Source organism: Physella acuta, unplaced genomic scaffold (assembly GCF_028476545.2).
Source record: "Physella acuta isolate Inbredline_101_S28 unplaced genomic scaffold, ASM2847654v3 ptg000017l, whole genome shotgun sequence".
NCBI lineage: Eukaryota > Metazoa > Mollusca > Gastropoda > Physidae > Physella > Physella acuta.
In genome coordinates, this window is record NW_026731537.1 from 621890 (window position 1) to 639279 (window position 17390).

At 39.1% G+C, this 17390-nt stretch overlaps 1 protein-coding gene across 1 annotated transcript; it reads left to right on the forward strand.

The window, feature by feature from the left end:
* Positions 1–1035: 1035 nt before the first annotated feature.
* Positions 1036–17247, forward strand: LOC131937176 (uncharacterized). The gene is made up of 7 exons (XM_059294392.1): positions 1036–1223; positions 10279–10382; positions 10593–10619; positions 11035–11231; positions 11573–11657; positions 12511–12722; positions 13338–17247. Coding segments are annotated over exons 1-7 (726 nt in total). The 5' UTR covers positions 1036–1222; the 3' UTR covers positions 13438–17247.
* Positions 17248–17390: the final 143 nt, after the last annotated feature.

A 17390-nucleotide genomic window follows, 5' to 3' on the forward strand; every position in this document is an offset into this window, starting at 1 on the left:
TGGTGTTACCCCCCTAAATGGTGTCACTCGGTGCGGTCCGCACCCTCCGCCCCCCCCCCCCCCCTCGCTACGCCACTGATAAACAATGGCATCCTGCTATTCAATAGGCTACCATAAATTTTATTGTACACATTGTAAGCGAGAAAAAAAAAGGAAAACTTGGTCATGGGGTTTAAATTTGCATTGTTATTTAAAAACTTTATCTGCAAAGTTTTGTAAAAAAAAAAACTATGATGTGGGGCTGTCAGAAAACGATCATGGAGCCAATCAATGTTTATAAAATTATATTTTAAAAGTATACCTTAATGTGCCGACAGATCTCTGTTACACATCCTGATGATTTCCCATCTATTGTTTCGCTTGATATACATCTTTTTAATATATATATATATATATATATATATATATATATATATAATATTGTGCCTTTGTTTGAACCGCTGCTGCTCTGACCTGGAAACCTGCAGTCACCAGTGTATAGGCACTGTTCACTGTGACCTTCTAAACTGAGATTTTTTAAACAAATTTTAAATTTTTTAGACAAAATTTTGGAAAAATATCGATGTTTAAAAAAAAATTCAACTGCAATTTTGAGGGGGATTGTAGGTTGAGGTGTGACGTCATTTTAGGGGGGGGGGTCTGGCTTTTTGTGACGACGTGTGACGGAGGGGAGGGGGGAGATAAACATCGTCAAAAAAGCGTGACGTCATTTATGGATGACCCCATTACAATAAAACGTAAATCCTGATGTGTTTGGGGATATTTCAGGCATTTGAGTAGGCTTATTTATTTTTTATCAAAAGAATAAATAGCAAAAATGTAACCAAATATATTTAAAAAGCGACATAACAAAGTGCCTCTATGTAACACCACCAGGTATACGTAACACCGTGCTAATTAATTTCTGTAGAATCCATCTAAATATTAGTAAAATATCAACATATTTTCTTTTCAGAAGATTAACAGTAGATCTAGGTAGTTTTCTGTTTCGTCAATTAGTGCGACCAATGAGTTGAATCTTTTGAGATAAAGTTATAAATATGCGATTCTTCATCATCAACGATCAATAAATGTTACCCTGTGTCACTATTGCAAATGGTAGGACCGACACTTCAGCATTAACAGTAAAATAGACAACAGGCCTTGATATTTGATTTGAAATAGGTGTACTACTCTTTCAACAAATGGTATTGATATGATTAAATAACTTAAATCAGATGCCAGTAAGTATTTTCTAGGTTTAGGCCTATTGTTTTTAACTTTTTAATTAATCTCAAGCAAGTAAGTCAGAAGTGACGAATGAAGTCTAGCTAGATCTATGATCTAGATCTAGAATCTAGAGTCTAGAACTAAAAATTAAAAACCTTTCAAAATCATCAGATCTAACAGTTCTAGATCTAGAATTTTTGGTGTTTCTAGATCCTATAAGGCTTCTAAAGAATCTATAGTCTTTATTATAGCATAGGGGCATAGGGATAGTAGTATCTAGAGGAGTTTACAGTAACACTTTTCGGACACACACCAAAAATTACGTAGGAGCGAACACTTCGTCGGTTTTTGGCTCATAGAAACTTTAATTAGCATGTCTCACGCGAAACCACGGCGCCTGCACGTAAACTGTTCATTTATGAACACTTCCGTGTCAAGTACTTCCGTTTCCTTTCTCAAGAATTATTTTTAGAAATTTTTTAACGTTGCATGGTACGCACATTTCTATTTTTACACCAGCCGGATGAAGTGACCTAGGGTTGGACTTAGGGGCAAAACTTGAACCAATCAATGCTTAGCTAAAAGGTTACACTATAAATAGCTTCTATATATGTATGGAACATCGTAAATGTCAAGGTTAATGGGTTTTTTTGTGCTTGAACAATAAAAAAGGGGTGTTCGCTAACTTATTTGGCCTTACATGGGAGCGGACAGCAACACAAAAATATTACTAAATAAGAATTTAGAGCATAAAAGGGGCTGGTTATTGAAGGGAAAGGGTCAAAATAAGGTCAAGAAGGCAGTGGAATGCGAAAGAGGAGGGGGAATCATGTGACCTGGCTGGCTTAGCAGCGTACTGCGCGAGCCGCAATGGCTGAATGGGATGAACTTTGGGAGTGTGGGAAAAAGGTTTTATACTATTAAAATTACCTCACAAACAATCAATAACACAATATACAAGCATATAATATATGTTTTTATTCATTAAATTGACTTTAACTTATTCTAAATGAACAAAAAGTGCTATGTCCGATGATGGGTAAAGGTGTCCGAACACATGTAAAACTGTATTACATGTGTTCGAACACACGTTAAGACCCCCCAGTCACTATAACAAGAATAGCTTAAGTTCTATGCGTATGAATACAAAATGACACACACATTATTAAAGTAGAATGGTTGCGGATAGATATGATACTTTTTTTTGTTTTCTATGTTAAGCGGTTACTGAATGAGACCGCATGGAATTTTTATGTTGCGTTTTTTCGCTATGTGTGTCCGAAAAGTGTAAGCTCCTCTACTAGAGTCCTAGTTGCTAGTAGAGTTATTTTTTTTTTTAGTTTAAGAGTTTAAGATTTGCTGATTTAGGCCTAAAGAAAGTTAGAATAGTAGCAGTGTCAGTGTATCTTAACTTGTAGTATTGCTCACTTGCATGGAGGTGTGGCTGGCTGCTAACAACAATAAGGCATCCACACCTGATGTATGACTTCCCGACGATTTTAGTTCTTAGTCTTAGTTCCAGTGACCTAGTGTTTAGCCCTTAAAGCACGCCTAGCCACGATCGTGGCTTTGCTATAACACAATGTATAGCGCTTAAGGCCATGATCATGGTTTCATGTGTTTGTGGCACAGGGTTCGTGCGGCCTCCTGAAATTCCAGGAGGTCCTGGAAAACTCCTGGAATCTTAAAAAACGTAAAAATCTCCTGGAATTCTCCTGGAATTTGAAAAAATATAAAAACCTCCTGGAATTCTCCTGAAATTTGAAAAATTCTCCTAAAAATTACATGAAATTTTATTAACCCGCGGCGCAAAACCCGACCGAAATTATTTGATTTTGTTCCGCCAATAATTGAATAGTAGTTTTTAAATGGGACGAAAATAAAAATAAACGCATCGGCCGTCGTCCGACTAAATCGCACTGCCGTGATCTAGATCTACACATCGTGTGGCACAGCCGAGTGTGTGGTCACGTGACGCTAGGCGATTGACCCGATTGGATGATACTATAAACAATTTCTAAAGATAGATAGGCCTACATGTGTTCCCGTGTTTGACTTGTCGGCTTTTGGATTTTTAAAGTAGACAGGCATGTTTCATAACTTTGTCTTAAACTATTGAAACAGCAAAAACAAGTTGTAGTAGTATTTACGGCTCAGGACTAATCGTCAAAAATTAATCTTCTTTAGAAAACCCGGATAGCTGCGACCCGATCAAACAATGCTGATTCGCGTAACGTTTCATTATTTTATTTTATACATTACTTTTTCGTAAAAATGGCTATAGAAAATAAATTATATTTTTCCAGTGGCTCTTTTTTTCGGTTGACTAAAAATTGTTAATACGCGTAATACTAGCTTGCCAAATCGACCAAAATGGGCTGGGGTGGGTGGGGGAAGACAACTGACCATCCTACACGGTATGTAACACCCAACTTAACATCCATAGCTCAACCCGCCCCCACTACTCCGTGACGCGACAAGCCGACGATTGTCGCCTTTGATGTAGTGTAACACTCGTACGGTGGTTTCATACCCCACCTCCCTTCCCCCTTCACTTTGTGGAGTTGATGTTACTAATCATTGGGCATAGATCAAGAAATCTTGCCAGACTTTTGTCTCTGAAATTACATAATATTCGTCTGACACGTTCATCGGGTCGGCCGACTAGCCTAGCATCATTGGATTTGGCATAAAAAAAATCAATAAAATATCACGAAATGATATTAATTGGTGAAGTCTGCTTGCATTTATACCTCTTATAGTAAAAAACTCTTTAAAATTTGGTCCATACCCTCCCAGTATTTTGCCTCTTTCAGGGTCTATCCCGGTTGTCTGAAAAATCTATTTTTTTAAATGAAAAAAAAAATCATCTTTTTTGTTTATGGTCAGATTTTGAAAATTCAAACTGGTCTGTAGTCAGATTGATAGCCTCTATCCTAATATGTAACTAATATATTGTTTTACTTTTACTGAAATTAAATGTTTGCATTGGCTTAGCTAATTAAATGTATTATTAAGTACGCTTTTTTTTTTTAAATGTACAAATTGGGTTTCTTTTTTGTTTTTAAAATCTCCTTGAATTTTTTTTTAAACTCCTGGAAAAGTCCTGGAAAACTCCTGGAATTTTATTTGAACTTTTGAGCATGAACCCTGGTGGCAGTATTTTTCGTAAATACTCTGCAATTAGACCAGTAACTGTAAATATACGACTACTTCCACCATTTCTGATTTCAAACAAATTGTGGTTTAGCATTTGTACTGTGGAAGCAAAAATTTTTATAAATAATAATGGACAGCAACTCAAGTGACAGTGAAGTTGACTTTCCACTTTCCTAATCTCAAGAACAGAATTGAGACTGATGATGAATTTGATGGCAGCGATTTAGATGATTTTTCTGGTAAGTGTCCGAATTTAAATTTAATAAATACAAACACATTCTCTTCAACGTGGTATGGTGAATTTTAAAAATAAAGTAGAAAAATATTACATTATTTTATTTCTATGCTAAGTGTGTGGGTGTTAGAAGAAGTGCCATGCCTACCTCTTTAGGTAGATACTATTTTAAAATTTATGAATGAATTGCTAGATCTATATATTAAATATATTTACTACTTAGGTAAACAAATGTAAATGAAATCAATTTAATTATAAATAAATAATAAATAGGCTCTAATTATAAGTTTAATCTATTTTTCAGATTCAGAGGACAGGGGATCTCTTACAGCTGATGGACATTGGCAGCCTATTGTTGGAGAGGATTGTGGCCCTAGACCTATCCAGTTTACAGCCAATCCAGGACCCAAGCATAAACCAGCTGCTAATGCTAAGCCTGTTGAATACTTGGATCTGTTTTTAACAGCAGAGCTTACCAATGTTATCATAGCTGAGACCAACTGCTACGCTAGTGATTTTATAGACCAACAAAGTGAAGTTGGACAGCTCACCAATGTTATCATAGCTGAGACCAACTGCTACGCTAGTGATTTTATAGAGACCAACAAAGAGAAGTTGGACAGCCTTCCCCGATCAAGAGTCCACAAATTGACTCCACTCACCCTAGCTGCAAGAGTCCACAAATGGACTCCACTCATCCTAGCTGCAAGAGTCCACAAATAGACTCCACTCACCCTAGCTGCAAGAGTCCACAAATGGACTCCACTCACCCTAGCTGCAAGAGTCCACAAATGGACTCCACTCACCCTAGCTGCAAGAGTCCACAAATAGACCCCACTCACCCTAGCTGCAAGAGTCCACAAATGGACTCCACTCATCCTAGCTGCAAGAGTCCACAAATAGACTCCACTCACCCTAGCTGCAAGAGTCCACAAATGGACTCCACTCACCCTAGCTGCAAGAGTCCACAAATGGACTCCACTCACCCTAGCTGCAAGAGTCCACAAATGGACTCCACTCACCCTAGCTGCAAGAGTCCACAAATGGACTCCACTCACCCTAGCTGCAAGAGTCCACAAATAGACTCCACTCACCCTAGCTGCAAGAGTCCACAAATAGACTCCACTCACCCTAGCTGCAAGAGTCCACAAATGGACTCCACTCACCCTAGCTGCAAGAGTCCACAAATGGACTCCACTCACCCTAGCTGCAAGAGTCCACAAATGGACTCCACTCATCCTAGCTGCAAGAGTCCACAAATGGACTCCACTCACCCTAGCTGCAAGAGTCCACAAATAGACTCCACTCACCCTAGCTGCAAGAGTCCACAAATGGACTCCACTCACCCTAGCTGCAAGAGTCCACAAATAGACTCCACTCACCCTAGCTGCAAGAGTCCACAAATAGACTCCACTCACCCTAGCTGCAAGAGTCCACAAATGGACTCCACTCACCCTAGCTGCAAGAGTCCACAAATGGACTCCACTCACCCTAGCTGAGTTTAGGGCCTTTCTTGCTGTGGTCCTGAACATGGGCTTAAACCAAAAGCCCAATTCCAATGCTTATTGGGACTCCTGCCACCATAGTCAAGAAACACCATGGTTCCCTGCTCATTTTAACCGCGACAGGTTACAGATCATTCTGAAATTTCTTCACTTTGCTGACAACAGCCAGATGCCTGAAAGGGATGAGCCAGATTATAAGCTCTACAAGATAAAGGAGGTGGTGGATTACTTCAACCAGAAATTTATCTACCACTACCATCCCTTTCAAAATATCAGCATTGATGAGAGCATGATTGGGTTCAAAGGATGCACTCCCTACCTTCACCAGTACATGCCCAATAAAAGGCACTCACGGTTTGGCATCAAGTTGTGGTGCTTGTCAGACAGCTCAAATGGCTATCTATGCCAGTTTGAAATCTACACTGGTTTACACAGCACAAATGGCTATCTATGCCAGTTTGAAATTTACACTGGTTTACACAGCACAAATGGCTATCTATGCCAGTTTGAAATTTACACTGGTTTACACAGCACAAATGGCTATCTATGCCAGTTTGAAATCTACACTGGTTTACACAGCTCAAATGGCTATTTATGCCACTTTGAAATTTACACTGGTTTACACAGCACAAATGGCTATCTATGCCAATTTGAAGTTTACACTGGTTTACACAGCACAAATGGCTATCTATGCCAGTTTGAAGTCTACACTGGTTTACACAGCTCAAATGGCTATCTATGCCAATTTGAAGTTTACACTGGTTTACACAGCTATCTATGCCAGTTTGAAATCTACACTGGTTTACACAGCACAAATGTCTATCTATGCCAGTTTGAAATTTACACTGGTTTACACAGCACAAATAGCTATTTATGCCACTTTGAAATTTACACTGGTTTACACAGCACAAATGGCTATCTATGCCAGTTTAAAATTTACACTGGTTTACACAGCACAAATGGCTATCTATGCCAATTTGAAATTTACACAGGCTCTCAGGCTAAAAGACCAGCAGTTCCTCCAGCCAGGTCATTCACCCACGAACTTATCATTCGTCTGCTGACCAACGCAGACTTGCTACACAGAGGTCACCACTTGGGTGTGGATAATTTTTTCACCTCTGTGGATTTGTTCAATGAACTTTATTCTCTGAACACTACAGCTACTGGCACTGTCAGGATTAACAGGAAAGGGCTGCCTGAATTTTGTGTTACAAAAAATAAAGTATAAAGAAATAACATGCGCAAGGAATGGCAACCTTCTATGTTTGGGATATCAGGACAGAAAGCCTGTTCTGTTGTCTACCATGGTAAAGTCTGGCTTCATTGACACAGTCAACAGTAGGAACCAAGCTGTCAGGAGGCCTGATGTTATTCATGCTTACAATGTGGGTGGTGTGGACTTGGTGGTGTGGACTTGGTGGTGTGGACTTGGTGGTGTGGACTTGGTGGTGTGGACTTGGTGGTGTGGACTTGGTGGTGTGGACTTGGTGGTGTGGACTTGGTGGTGTGGACTTGGTGGTGTGGACTTGGTGGTGTGGACTTGGTGGTGTGGACTTGGGTCTGCTGTCATTCATGCTTACAATGTGGGTGGTGTGGACTTGGTGGTGTGGACTTGGTGGTGTAGACTTGGTGGTGTGGACTTGGTGGTGTGGACTTGGTGGTGTAGACTTGGTGGTGTGGACTTGGTGGTGTGGACTTGGTGGTGTGGACTTGGTGGTGTGGACTTGGTGGTGTAGACTTGGTGGTGTAGACTTGGGTCTGCTGTCATTCATGCTTACAATGTGGGTGGTGTGGACTTGGTGGTGTGGACTTGGTGGTGTAGACTTGGTGGTGTGGACTTGGTGGTGTGGACTTGGTGGTGTAGACTTGGTGGTGTAGACTTGGTGGTGTAGACTTGAGCCTGCTGTCATTCATGCTTACAATGTGGGTGGTGTGGACTTGGTGGTGTGGACTTGGTGGTGTGGACTTGGTGGTGTGGACTTGGTGGTGTGGACTTGGTGGTGTGGACTTGGTGGTGTGGACTTGGTGGTGTGGACTTGGTGGTGTGGACTTGGTGGTGTGGACTTGGTGGTGTGGACTTGGTGGTGTGGACTTGGTGGTGTGGACTTGGTGGTGTGGACTTGGGTCTGCTGTCATTCATGCTTACAATGTGGGTGGTGTGGACTTGGTGGTGTGGACTTGGTGGTGTGGACTTGGTGGTGTGGACTTGGTGGTGTGGACTTGGTGGTGTGGACTTGGGTCTGCTGTCATTCATGCTTACAATGTGGGTGGTGTGGACTTGGTGGTGTGGACTTGGTGGTGTGGACTTGGTGGTGTGGACTTGGTGGTGTGGACTTGGTGGTGTGGACTTGGTGGTGTGGACTTGGTGGTGTGGACTTGGGGGTTGAAAAACTTTATATGTACCTGGCTGAACGTCAAACCCTCAAATGGACAAATAGTTTTCTTCTCTTTATTAGGTAGAGCTGTGCTAAACAGCTATATCTTATACAAGCTGAACACTACAGACAAGCTTGTGCTTTCTAGGTACAACTTCATCATTTCTGTTTTGGAGAGCCTGTCCTCAAAGTTCACACCAGCAAAAATTGTTCGTCACTAACAAAGGAGGAAATAGCAACCACCAGAAATGGAGGAAATATCAACCACCAGAAATGATGTTGAGTCCCCAGTGCCTTCTGCTTCCAGTCATCCACTAGATGGCCATGACTTAGTGAAACTGCTTCCAGTCATCCACTAGATGGCCATGACTTAGTGAAACTACAAGTGTGCAAAAAAAGACAGTTGCAAGTCATTCTGTCAGAAGTGGGTGGGAGTGTTCTGGTTGCAATGTTGGACTGTGTCCAGAATGTGTACATTATAATTTATTCAAGGCATTAAAATTATTTGTGATGATGAAAAAAAATGGTTTTGTGTTTCATTTTCTTAAATTTTTACAATTGTGTTTTTATGTTAATAGTTAATGTGTTATCATATTCTTTATTAAGCTTTCCATTAATGTTTAGGCTTATAGGTCTAAAATGTATAGATCACACTTTAGTAAAATTACAAGGGGGATCAAAATTTGTAAACATTGCAATTTTGATCCCATTTTTTAATGCACTTCCTGGAAACCAGCTGAGCGCTTGAAGGGTTAAAATTTAAAATGTTATCCACAATCAAAATGGTGGGGATTTCACCTTATAAAAACAAACTATAGGTGGCAGTGTTATATATGCCAGAAAAGCAATTTAAAGTATGGTCTGCAGAATGTAGGCTAAGTTCAAAAGTTGGTTTCATTAAAATTAATAGAACTTTTAAAATATCAAAGGTGTAGGTATAAAATTGACCGAGTAAGTAAAGCATTATCAGTTTTATCAGTCTATGTAAAAAGAAATCAAATACTGTGAGCTGTTTTTTTTTATTCAAGTGACCCCTATTTGGTTGATCACTAGTGAGGATCTCTGGTACATATTCAATTAAAAAGTTGAACCGATTCGTGGTTTGCCGTGGCCTCATGGTTGTTATGAAAGAGTGTGTCGTGCCATAGCTTTAAGTGACAATAATATTAAATTAAGTAATTTAGTTTAAAACGAACAAAAAAAATATGGTTGTCTGTTATTCGGTGGTTATGTTTAAATTGAAAATTGAGTAAATTTTAGATTTAGCGGGAAAATCTATTAACTTGCGGTGTCAGTTCCATAGATCTCATCTCACTTTCTCACTCAAACTGAAATTAAAACTGTCCATTCCAACTATTCCTTAAATTCTTAGAATACACCTAAACCAAAGCCTATTTCCAGTAATACGTTATTAATTGATTTAATTTTAATGATGGTATGACACAGAATGGCGAGACACCTGCAACTATCACCCTGTAAATCCTTGGTAAGGATTTATTGGGTCCCTGATTTTTTCCACAGCCTAGTGAAAATCTCAAAACTGGACATGGTCTGGCAACCAGTTGTATTTTAGTTCTTCTCGCTTGCAAACATATTTACATAGAAAGTTTTTAAATTACCATGTGCACTAGATTTTTCCTGGAATGCTAAGAGAGAAAAACTTCTGATCATTGAATAGAAATAAAAAAAAAATAATGACTACTTATTGGATGAAATGGATGTTAGCCAAACTTTTTTTAAAACTAAGATTATTTTAAAAATGATAAAAAGTCATTTAATTTTCTCTTGACAGTGTTTAACTCGATGCTTGGCAAGCTGACAGGAAACTACAAGACACCTGACCAAAAGCAAGCAGAGTTTGAGACCCATCTTGTAGAGCTCAAACAGAAATGCAAGGCAAGATATTTTATCACATAATAAATACACCTAAAACATCTAACTTTTTTTATCAGTGTTTTCACTACCATGATTTTCTGTTATGAATACATTAGAACTGTGTCTCAATATGTTTGAAATGTGTGTTGATACATTAGAACTGTGTCTTAATGATGTAAAAGTAAATCAGCTTCTAGATTGATGGGTCTAATGTGTTGTCTCTGTCCTCAGCCTTTGTTTGCATCAAACCCAGAGCAGGTGAGTTTTACCTGGTCTGTTAAATCTTGTTTTATTTACAAACCCAGAGCAGGTGAGTTTTACCTGGTCTGTTAAATCTTGTTTTATTTACAAACCCAGAGCAGGTGAGTTTTTACCTGGTCTGTTAAAACTTGTTTTATTTACAAACCAGCAAAACATGGAATGAATGAAATCTGTTATGGTTTGATTCTTCCTGGGATATTTACAATGTTGACTGGGGTATTTACAGTGTTGACTGGGGTATTTACAGTGTTGACTGGGGTATTTAAATAGATTAATAATTGAAGGATTTTGCAGAGAATAGCTTGTCTTCTCTTATTAGTTTCATGTAATAGATACACCTTTAGACAGAGAGAATGTTTTATTTGTTGCTGCCCAACATGTATACCGTACTAAGACATGCACTTCCTTGTAGACCCACTCCGATGCGTCCCTGCGCAGATTCCTGCGTGGCTACACCACAGTGGAGGCTGCGTACATTGGCATCACCAAGTACAACAAGTGGAGGGTGGACTATGGAGTGGACCAGCTGTCCCCTGATGATCCAGCCGTCCTGGCAGAAATGTCCAAAGGAATTTGTCATTTACTGCGCACCAGGGACTGTATGAACAGGTTTGTTTTATGTGCAGCTGATTATTTGTAGACATTTTTAATGGGGATGTCATTCATTGAAACTGAAAGTTATCTCGATTAGGTTGCGTTAAATCAAGTTTTCAGAGGGGGGGGGGGATATATGTCTAGATGTTTGTGATGGTCTCCTTTGATTCATCAATTTCATCCCATAAGTCACACATCTTTGTTTAGTCAGTCATTGTATCCCATAAGTCACACATCTTTGTTTGGTCAATCATTTTATCCCATAAGTCACACATCTTTGTTTAGTCAGTCATTGTATCCCATAAGTCAGACACTTTTGTTACATATTTTGATCTGATAAGTTGTTATGTCTTCAGACCTGTCTTGTACATCATAGCCAGGAAACATTCAGCCACAGACAGAGACTTGGAAAGGCTGACAAGATTTACTGTTTATATGTTGGTCAGTACTCATCAGGGTTTTTTTTGTGTTTAAACTTTTAGTTGTCTGTTATCAGGAGCTTTAAATTTTAGCTCTGTTATCAGGAGCTTAAAATTTTACTTCTATAATCAGGAGCTTAAAATTTTAGTTCTGCTATCAGGAGCTTAAAATTTTAGTTCTGTTATCAGGAGCTTAAAATTTTAGTTCTATAATCAGGAGCTTAAAATTTTAGTTTTGCTATCAGGAGCTTAAAATTTTAGTTTTGCTATCAGGAGCTTAAATTTTAGTTCTGCTATCAGGAGCTTAAAATTTTAGTTCTATTATCAGGAGCTTAAAATTTTAGTTCTGTAATCAGGAGCTTAAAATTTTAGTTCTGTAATCAGGAGCTTAAAATTTTAGTTCTGTAATCAGGAGCTTCAACTTTAAGTTGTGTGGTGTGGAGCTGTGTAGTTTAATCATGGAATTGTTTTTATGGTACACACTGGGTGACCTACAGCAAAGCTGTGTGGAGAGTCAATTTAAAAAAGTAGCCTAGATAGTCTTCTAGTGGGAGGGGGGGGGGGGCAAAATCTTATTGAAGCAAAGGTGCCACATTAATATACAGTGTACATGGTGGAGCTCTTTACCATTTACTGTTGTAGAGTACAGATCTGTCCCCACAGTTGTGCCCCTTTACAAGCTGTCGGACATGAGTTATTTCCTACTTATTGGTTAATATTAATAAGTAAATATAGTATTACCATAGTAACACCATCAACAAATACATGATACAAATATACAATCAATTGCTAGCAAACTACATTAAAATATAACCAACTCATGCATATCATGAGCCATACTTGTATTTTTTTTAAATATTATTTTCTTTCTCCAGGAACTGACATTTAAAAGACTGGATGAATCCATTATAGACAATATCTGTATAGTTTTTGACATGAGGAAGTTCACAATGGCAAACATGGACTATCAGTTTGTTAAGAAACTCATTTGGTTGCTGGGCAAGTACTACCCAGAACGTCTCGGGATATGTATAGTGTACAACGCTCCTGTCATGTTTCAGGGCTGCTGGGCTGTTATACGACCATGGTATGCAACTACTGTTTCAGCCTCGATATAACACTGTTTCAGCCTTGGTATAACACTGTCCCACTGTTTCAGCCTCAATATAACACTGTCCCACTGTTTCAGCCTTGATATATCACTGTCCCACTGTTTCAGCCTCAATATAACACTGTCCCACTGTTTCAGCCTTGATATATCACTGTCCCACTGTTTCAGCCTCAATATATCACTGTCCCACTGTTTCAGCCTCAATATAACACTGTCTAACTGTTTCAGCCTCGATATAACACTGTCTGTTTCAGCCTTGGTATAACACTGTCCCACTGTTTCAGCCTCATTATAACACTGTCCCACTGTTTAAGACTCACTTTGTCTCACTATTTCAGTCTCACTCTGACTATAGTCTTGCTATTCCTGTAAATAAAATATGGAGTAAAAAAAAAAGCGATTAACCCACCACGCGCACTAACTTGCGTTTAGAAACAGATGGACACTAGTTCATCTCTCCCATATCTCGTGGGTATGAATGGGAAAAGTTGATGAAATCAAGATAATGATAATAGACTTCAATTATGTCACCCTTAAAATAATCAAAATAAACTTCATTTATGCCACCCTTAATTAAAGCTTGTTTTTCAGGTTGAATGAAGTAACAGCCAGTAAAGTCATGTTTGTCAACAATGAATCTCAGATCTGTCAGTATCTCAATCCTGACGGCCTTCCTCCATGTGATGACTGACTCTCAGAACAACTAGGGGAGATAATGTTATACAACTGAACAAAAACTGTTTGATTTTATCCTGGACTGGAAAACTTTTGATGATCTTTATACTGTGTATTATGTCATAATTTTGGTGAATGATCTCCCCCTGCTTTTGTTTCTTACCATGACCATGTTTCTGTGTTACATCAAGTTGAACAAATCTTCCCATTGAGCTGATCTCCTCTTTATTTGAGGTGTTTGCAGCAGTTATGTCCCTTACCTTCCAACTACTTAATGTGTGAATCAGGGTCCAAGTTTTGATAAAGTACTTACTGCTGAATGTTTGTCTTGTGCCAGATCTTGGTGTCTGCTGTTGTCATGGTTACACTGTCTGCCATGTCAACCCATATTAAATCTGGTACAAGAAATTTGGTTGTAGATCATTTCTTTCAACTGTTGGAGACATTTTTTTTTATTTCATAAGTTGTTTTATTTTTTGTTGTTTTTATGAATTTTTCCAGTTTTAATTACAATTTGGTTTTTTTAATGGCTGTGTGTATCAGGAAGCTGTGATATTGAAAGATCTGGGTTTTATCTTAGATTTCTTGTTCTTCATTTCTAAAGCTTTAACAGTTTGTTTTTTTTTAAATCCACTTTATTTCTTTATGCTAGAAGTGTTGTTTTCATTAGATACTTATGCCATAAAGAGACATATTTAAAACTATATTTTTATAACAATTAATGGTTCATATAATCTTAACAGTTTATACTTCAGCATTCCATGGTATTTATTATTGGTCAGCTAGTGGTCTAGTTGTGTCTGTGGTCCATCACGTTCTGTGGTCCATCACGTTCTGTGGTCCATTACTTTCTGTGGTCTAGTTGAGTCTGTGGTCCATTACTTTCTGTGGTCTAGTTGAGTCTGTGGTCCATTACTTTCTGTGGTCCATCACTTTCTGTGGTCTAGTTGAATCTGTGGTCCATCACTTTCTGTGGTCTAGTTGAGTCTGTGGTCCATTACTTTCTGTGGTCTAGTGACAGTTGTCCACCTTCTCGAGTCCTCTACAATGAAGCAATCATTGTTTTTAGTTTGTTGCAATGTCAAGTATAAAAACTGCTCAAGATATTACCAAGACAATTTTGTTGTTACTTTTTTATCAATTTCAGCATTTTTAAAACAACTTTTTAAAATCTTCTTTAAAATTAGTCTAAAATTTGGTGTTGTAAGTTGGTGTAGTGTGGGTGTTGTAAGTTGGTGTAGTGTGGGTGTTGTAAGTTGGTGTAGTGTGGGTGTTGTAAGTTGGTGTAGTGTGGGTGTTGTAAGTTGGTGTAGTGTGGGTGTTGTAAGTTGGTGTAGTGTGGGTGTTGTAAGTTGGTGTAGTGTGGGTGTTGTAAGTTGGTGTAGTGTGGGTGTTGGAATTGGAAGGTCGGTGTGGTGTCATTATTGTTACTGGTTAGTTATACCATTAGTTCCAGCCACAATTGGATCAAATCATTAACTGCATTCAGATGACATGACAAAATAGATGTCACGTGTATGAGGGACTGGGTGGATGTCACTTGTATGAGGGATTGGGCTGATGTTGTCAGACTTGAATGATCTGACAAATTACCATGACATTTATTTAGATACTTCATGACCTCATTAACCATGGGGTGGTGCAAGTCTCTGCAGCTATCTGGTAGTGTGGTGCTGACCACAGTGTTTGTTGACCATTATGTTGACCTTTGTATTTGTTGACCACTCTCTAATGGCCACTTTTTGTGTTCACTGACCACTATATTAACTGACCACTGCTACAACTTGAATCACTGACAGACCAAAGAAAACATGAGTTTCTGCCCCAACATAGATAAAAGAATCATGTGTTGCCATAGCAACCGGTATTTGAGTGATAGAATCATGGGTTGCCATAGCAACCAATATTTGAGTGATAGAATCATGTATAGCCATTGCAACCAATATTTGAGTGATAGAATCATGTGTAACCCTAGCAACCAATACTTGACTGATAGAATCATGTGTAACCATAGCGACCCATATTTTGACCAGGATTCTGGTGAACATTGGTTATTAATACTTCACACAGACAGACATTTAATTGGTCTTGTCTTAATTAAACAATACTGTCCCAGTGATTAAAGTGCCTTGATAGACACAGAATTGTGTCACATTTCATCACGTTCACTACAAAACACTGCTATTTTTTAATGGTTAATTTGTAGCCTTGGTTAATTAGCATTTTAGTGGTGTAGTTAGTAATTTTACATGTGTGCTGTGGACGAATGTCATCTAATCAAGATGACCTCCTGATGTCACTAGTGACATGAACTGTGAGACTGGTTTTTTTTTTGGGTCGTGGTGTTAAAACATGATTTGATTAGATTTGTTAGCTAGATAGTAAAACATCAAAATGTTATGCCCCAAGTTGATCAAACTTTGATCTCTTTGTTTTTTTTTGTCATGGACCAGATATGCCTGAGTTAGTTATATCGGCTGTCTGTAGCTGGGGATGGTTGAGGTAGTTATATCGACTGTCTGTTGGTGGGGATGGTTGAGGTAGTTATGTGTAGCTGGGGATGGTTGAGGTAGTTATGTGTAGCTGGGGATGGTTGAGGTAGTTATGTGTTGGTGGGGATGGTTGAGGTAGTTATGTGTTGCTGTTGATGGTTGAGGTAGTTATGTGTTGCTGGGGATGGTTGAGGTAGTTATGTGTTGTTGGGGATGGTTGAGGTACTTATGTGTTGTTGGGGATGGTTGAGGTAGTTATGTGTTGTTGGGGATGGTTGAGGTAGTTATGTGTTGTTGGGGATGGTTGAGGTAGTTATGTGTTGTTGGGGATGGTTGAGGTAGTTATGTGTTGTTGGGGATGGTTGAGGTAGTTATGTGTTGTTGGGGATGGTTGAGGTAGTTATGTGTTGTTGGGGATGGTTGAGGTAGTTATGTGTTGTTGGGGATGGTTGAGGTAGTTATGTGTTGTTGGGGATGGTTGAGGTAGTTATGTGTTGTTGGGGATGGTTGAGGTAGTTATGTGTTGTTGGGGATGGTTGAGGTAGTTATGTGTTGTTGGGGATGGTTGAGGTAGTTATGTGTTGTTGGGGATGGTTGAGGTAGTTATGTGTTGTTGGGGATGGTTGAGGTAGTTATGTGTTGTTGGGGATGGTTGAGGTACTTATGTGTTGTTGGGGATGGTTGAGGTAGTTATGTGTTGCTGGGAATGGTTGAGGTAGTTATGTCTTGCTGGGGATGGTTGAGGTAGTTATGTGTTGTTGGGGATGGTTGAGGTACTTATGTGTTGCTGGGGATGGTTGAGATGATCCCAGCCAGTATGCCTATGGTAATGCCAACATTTTAGACGTAGCCTTGTCTGTAGGCTCCAGTTGTATACATCTTGTGATGTGGGATGTCTGTGGGCTCCAGTTGTATACATCTTGTGATGTGGGATGTCTGTGGGCTCCAGTTGTATACATCTTGTGATGTGGGATGTCTGTGGGCTCCAGTTGTATACATCTTGTGATGTGGGATGTCTGTGGGCTCCAGTTGTATACATCTTGTGATGTGGGATGTCTGTGGGCTCCAGTTGTATACATCTTGTGATGTGGGATGTCTGTGGGCTCCAGTTGTATACATTTTGTGATGTGGGATGTCTGTGGGCTCCAGTTGTATACATCTTGTGATGTGGGATGTCTGTGGGCTCCAGTTGTATACATCTTGTGATGTGGGATGTCTGTGGGCTCCAGTTGTATACATCTTGTGATGTGGGATGTCTGTGGGCTCCAGTTGTATACATCTTGTGATGTGGGAACTATTTGAAGGGTGGGTGGCAGCACTTAGATCTAGAATAAAAAAACTTACAATCCTTGGTGTTTTTTCTTCATTGATTTAGTCTTTGCTGTTTTGTCAACATTTCTTATTTATTTAGTGAATCAGTGTGTGTATCCTGATACAACCTGTCTTGTCTACTATATCCTGTCTTCGATGAGAAAAA

Excerpts from the sequence above, each read along its gene's own strand:
- LOC131937176 (XM_059294392.1), top strand. Across the intron at positions 10,620-11,034 it reads TTGCATCAAACCCAGAGCAG|ACCCACTCCGATGCGTCCCT; the intron begins GTGAGTTTTACC and ends ACTTCCTTGTAG. Across the intron at positions 12,723-13,337 it reads TGGGCTGTTATACGACCATG|GTTGAATGAAGTAACAGCCA; the intron begins GTATGCAACTAC and ends CTTGTTTTTCAG.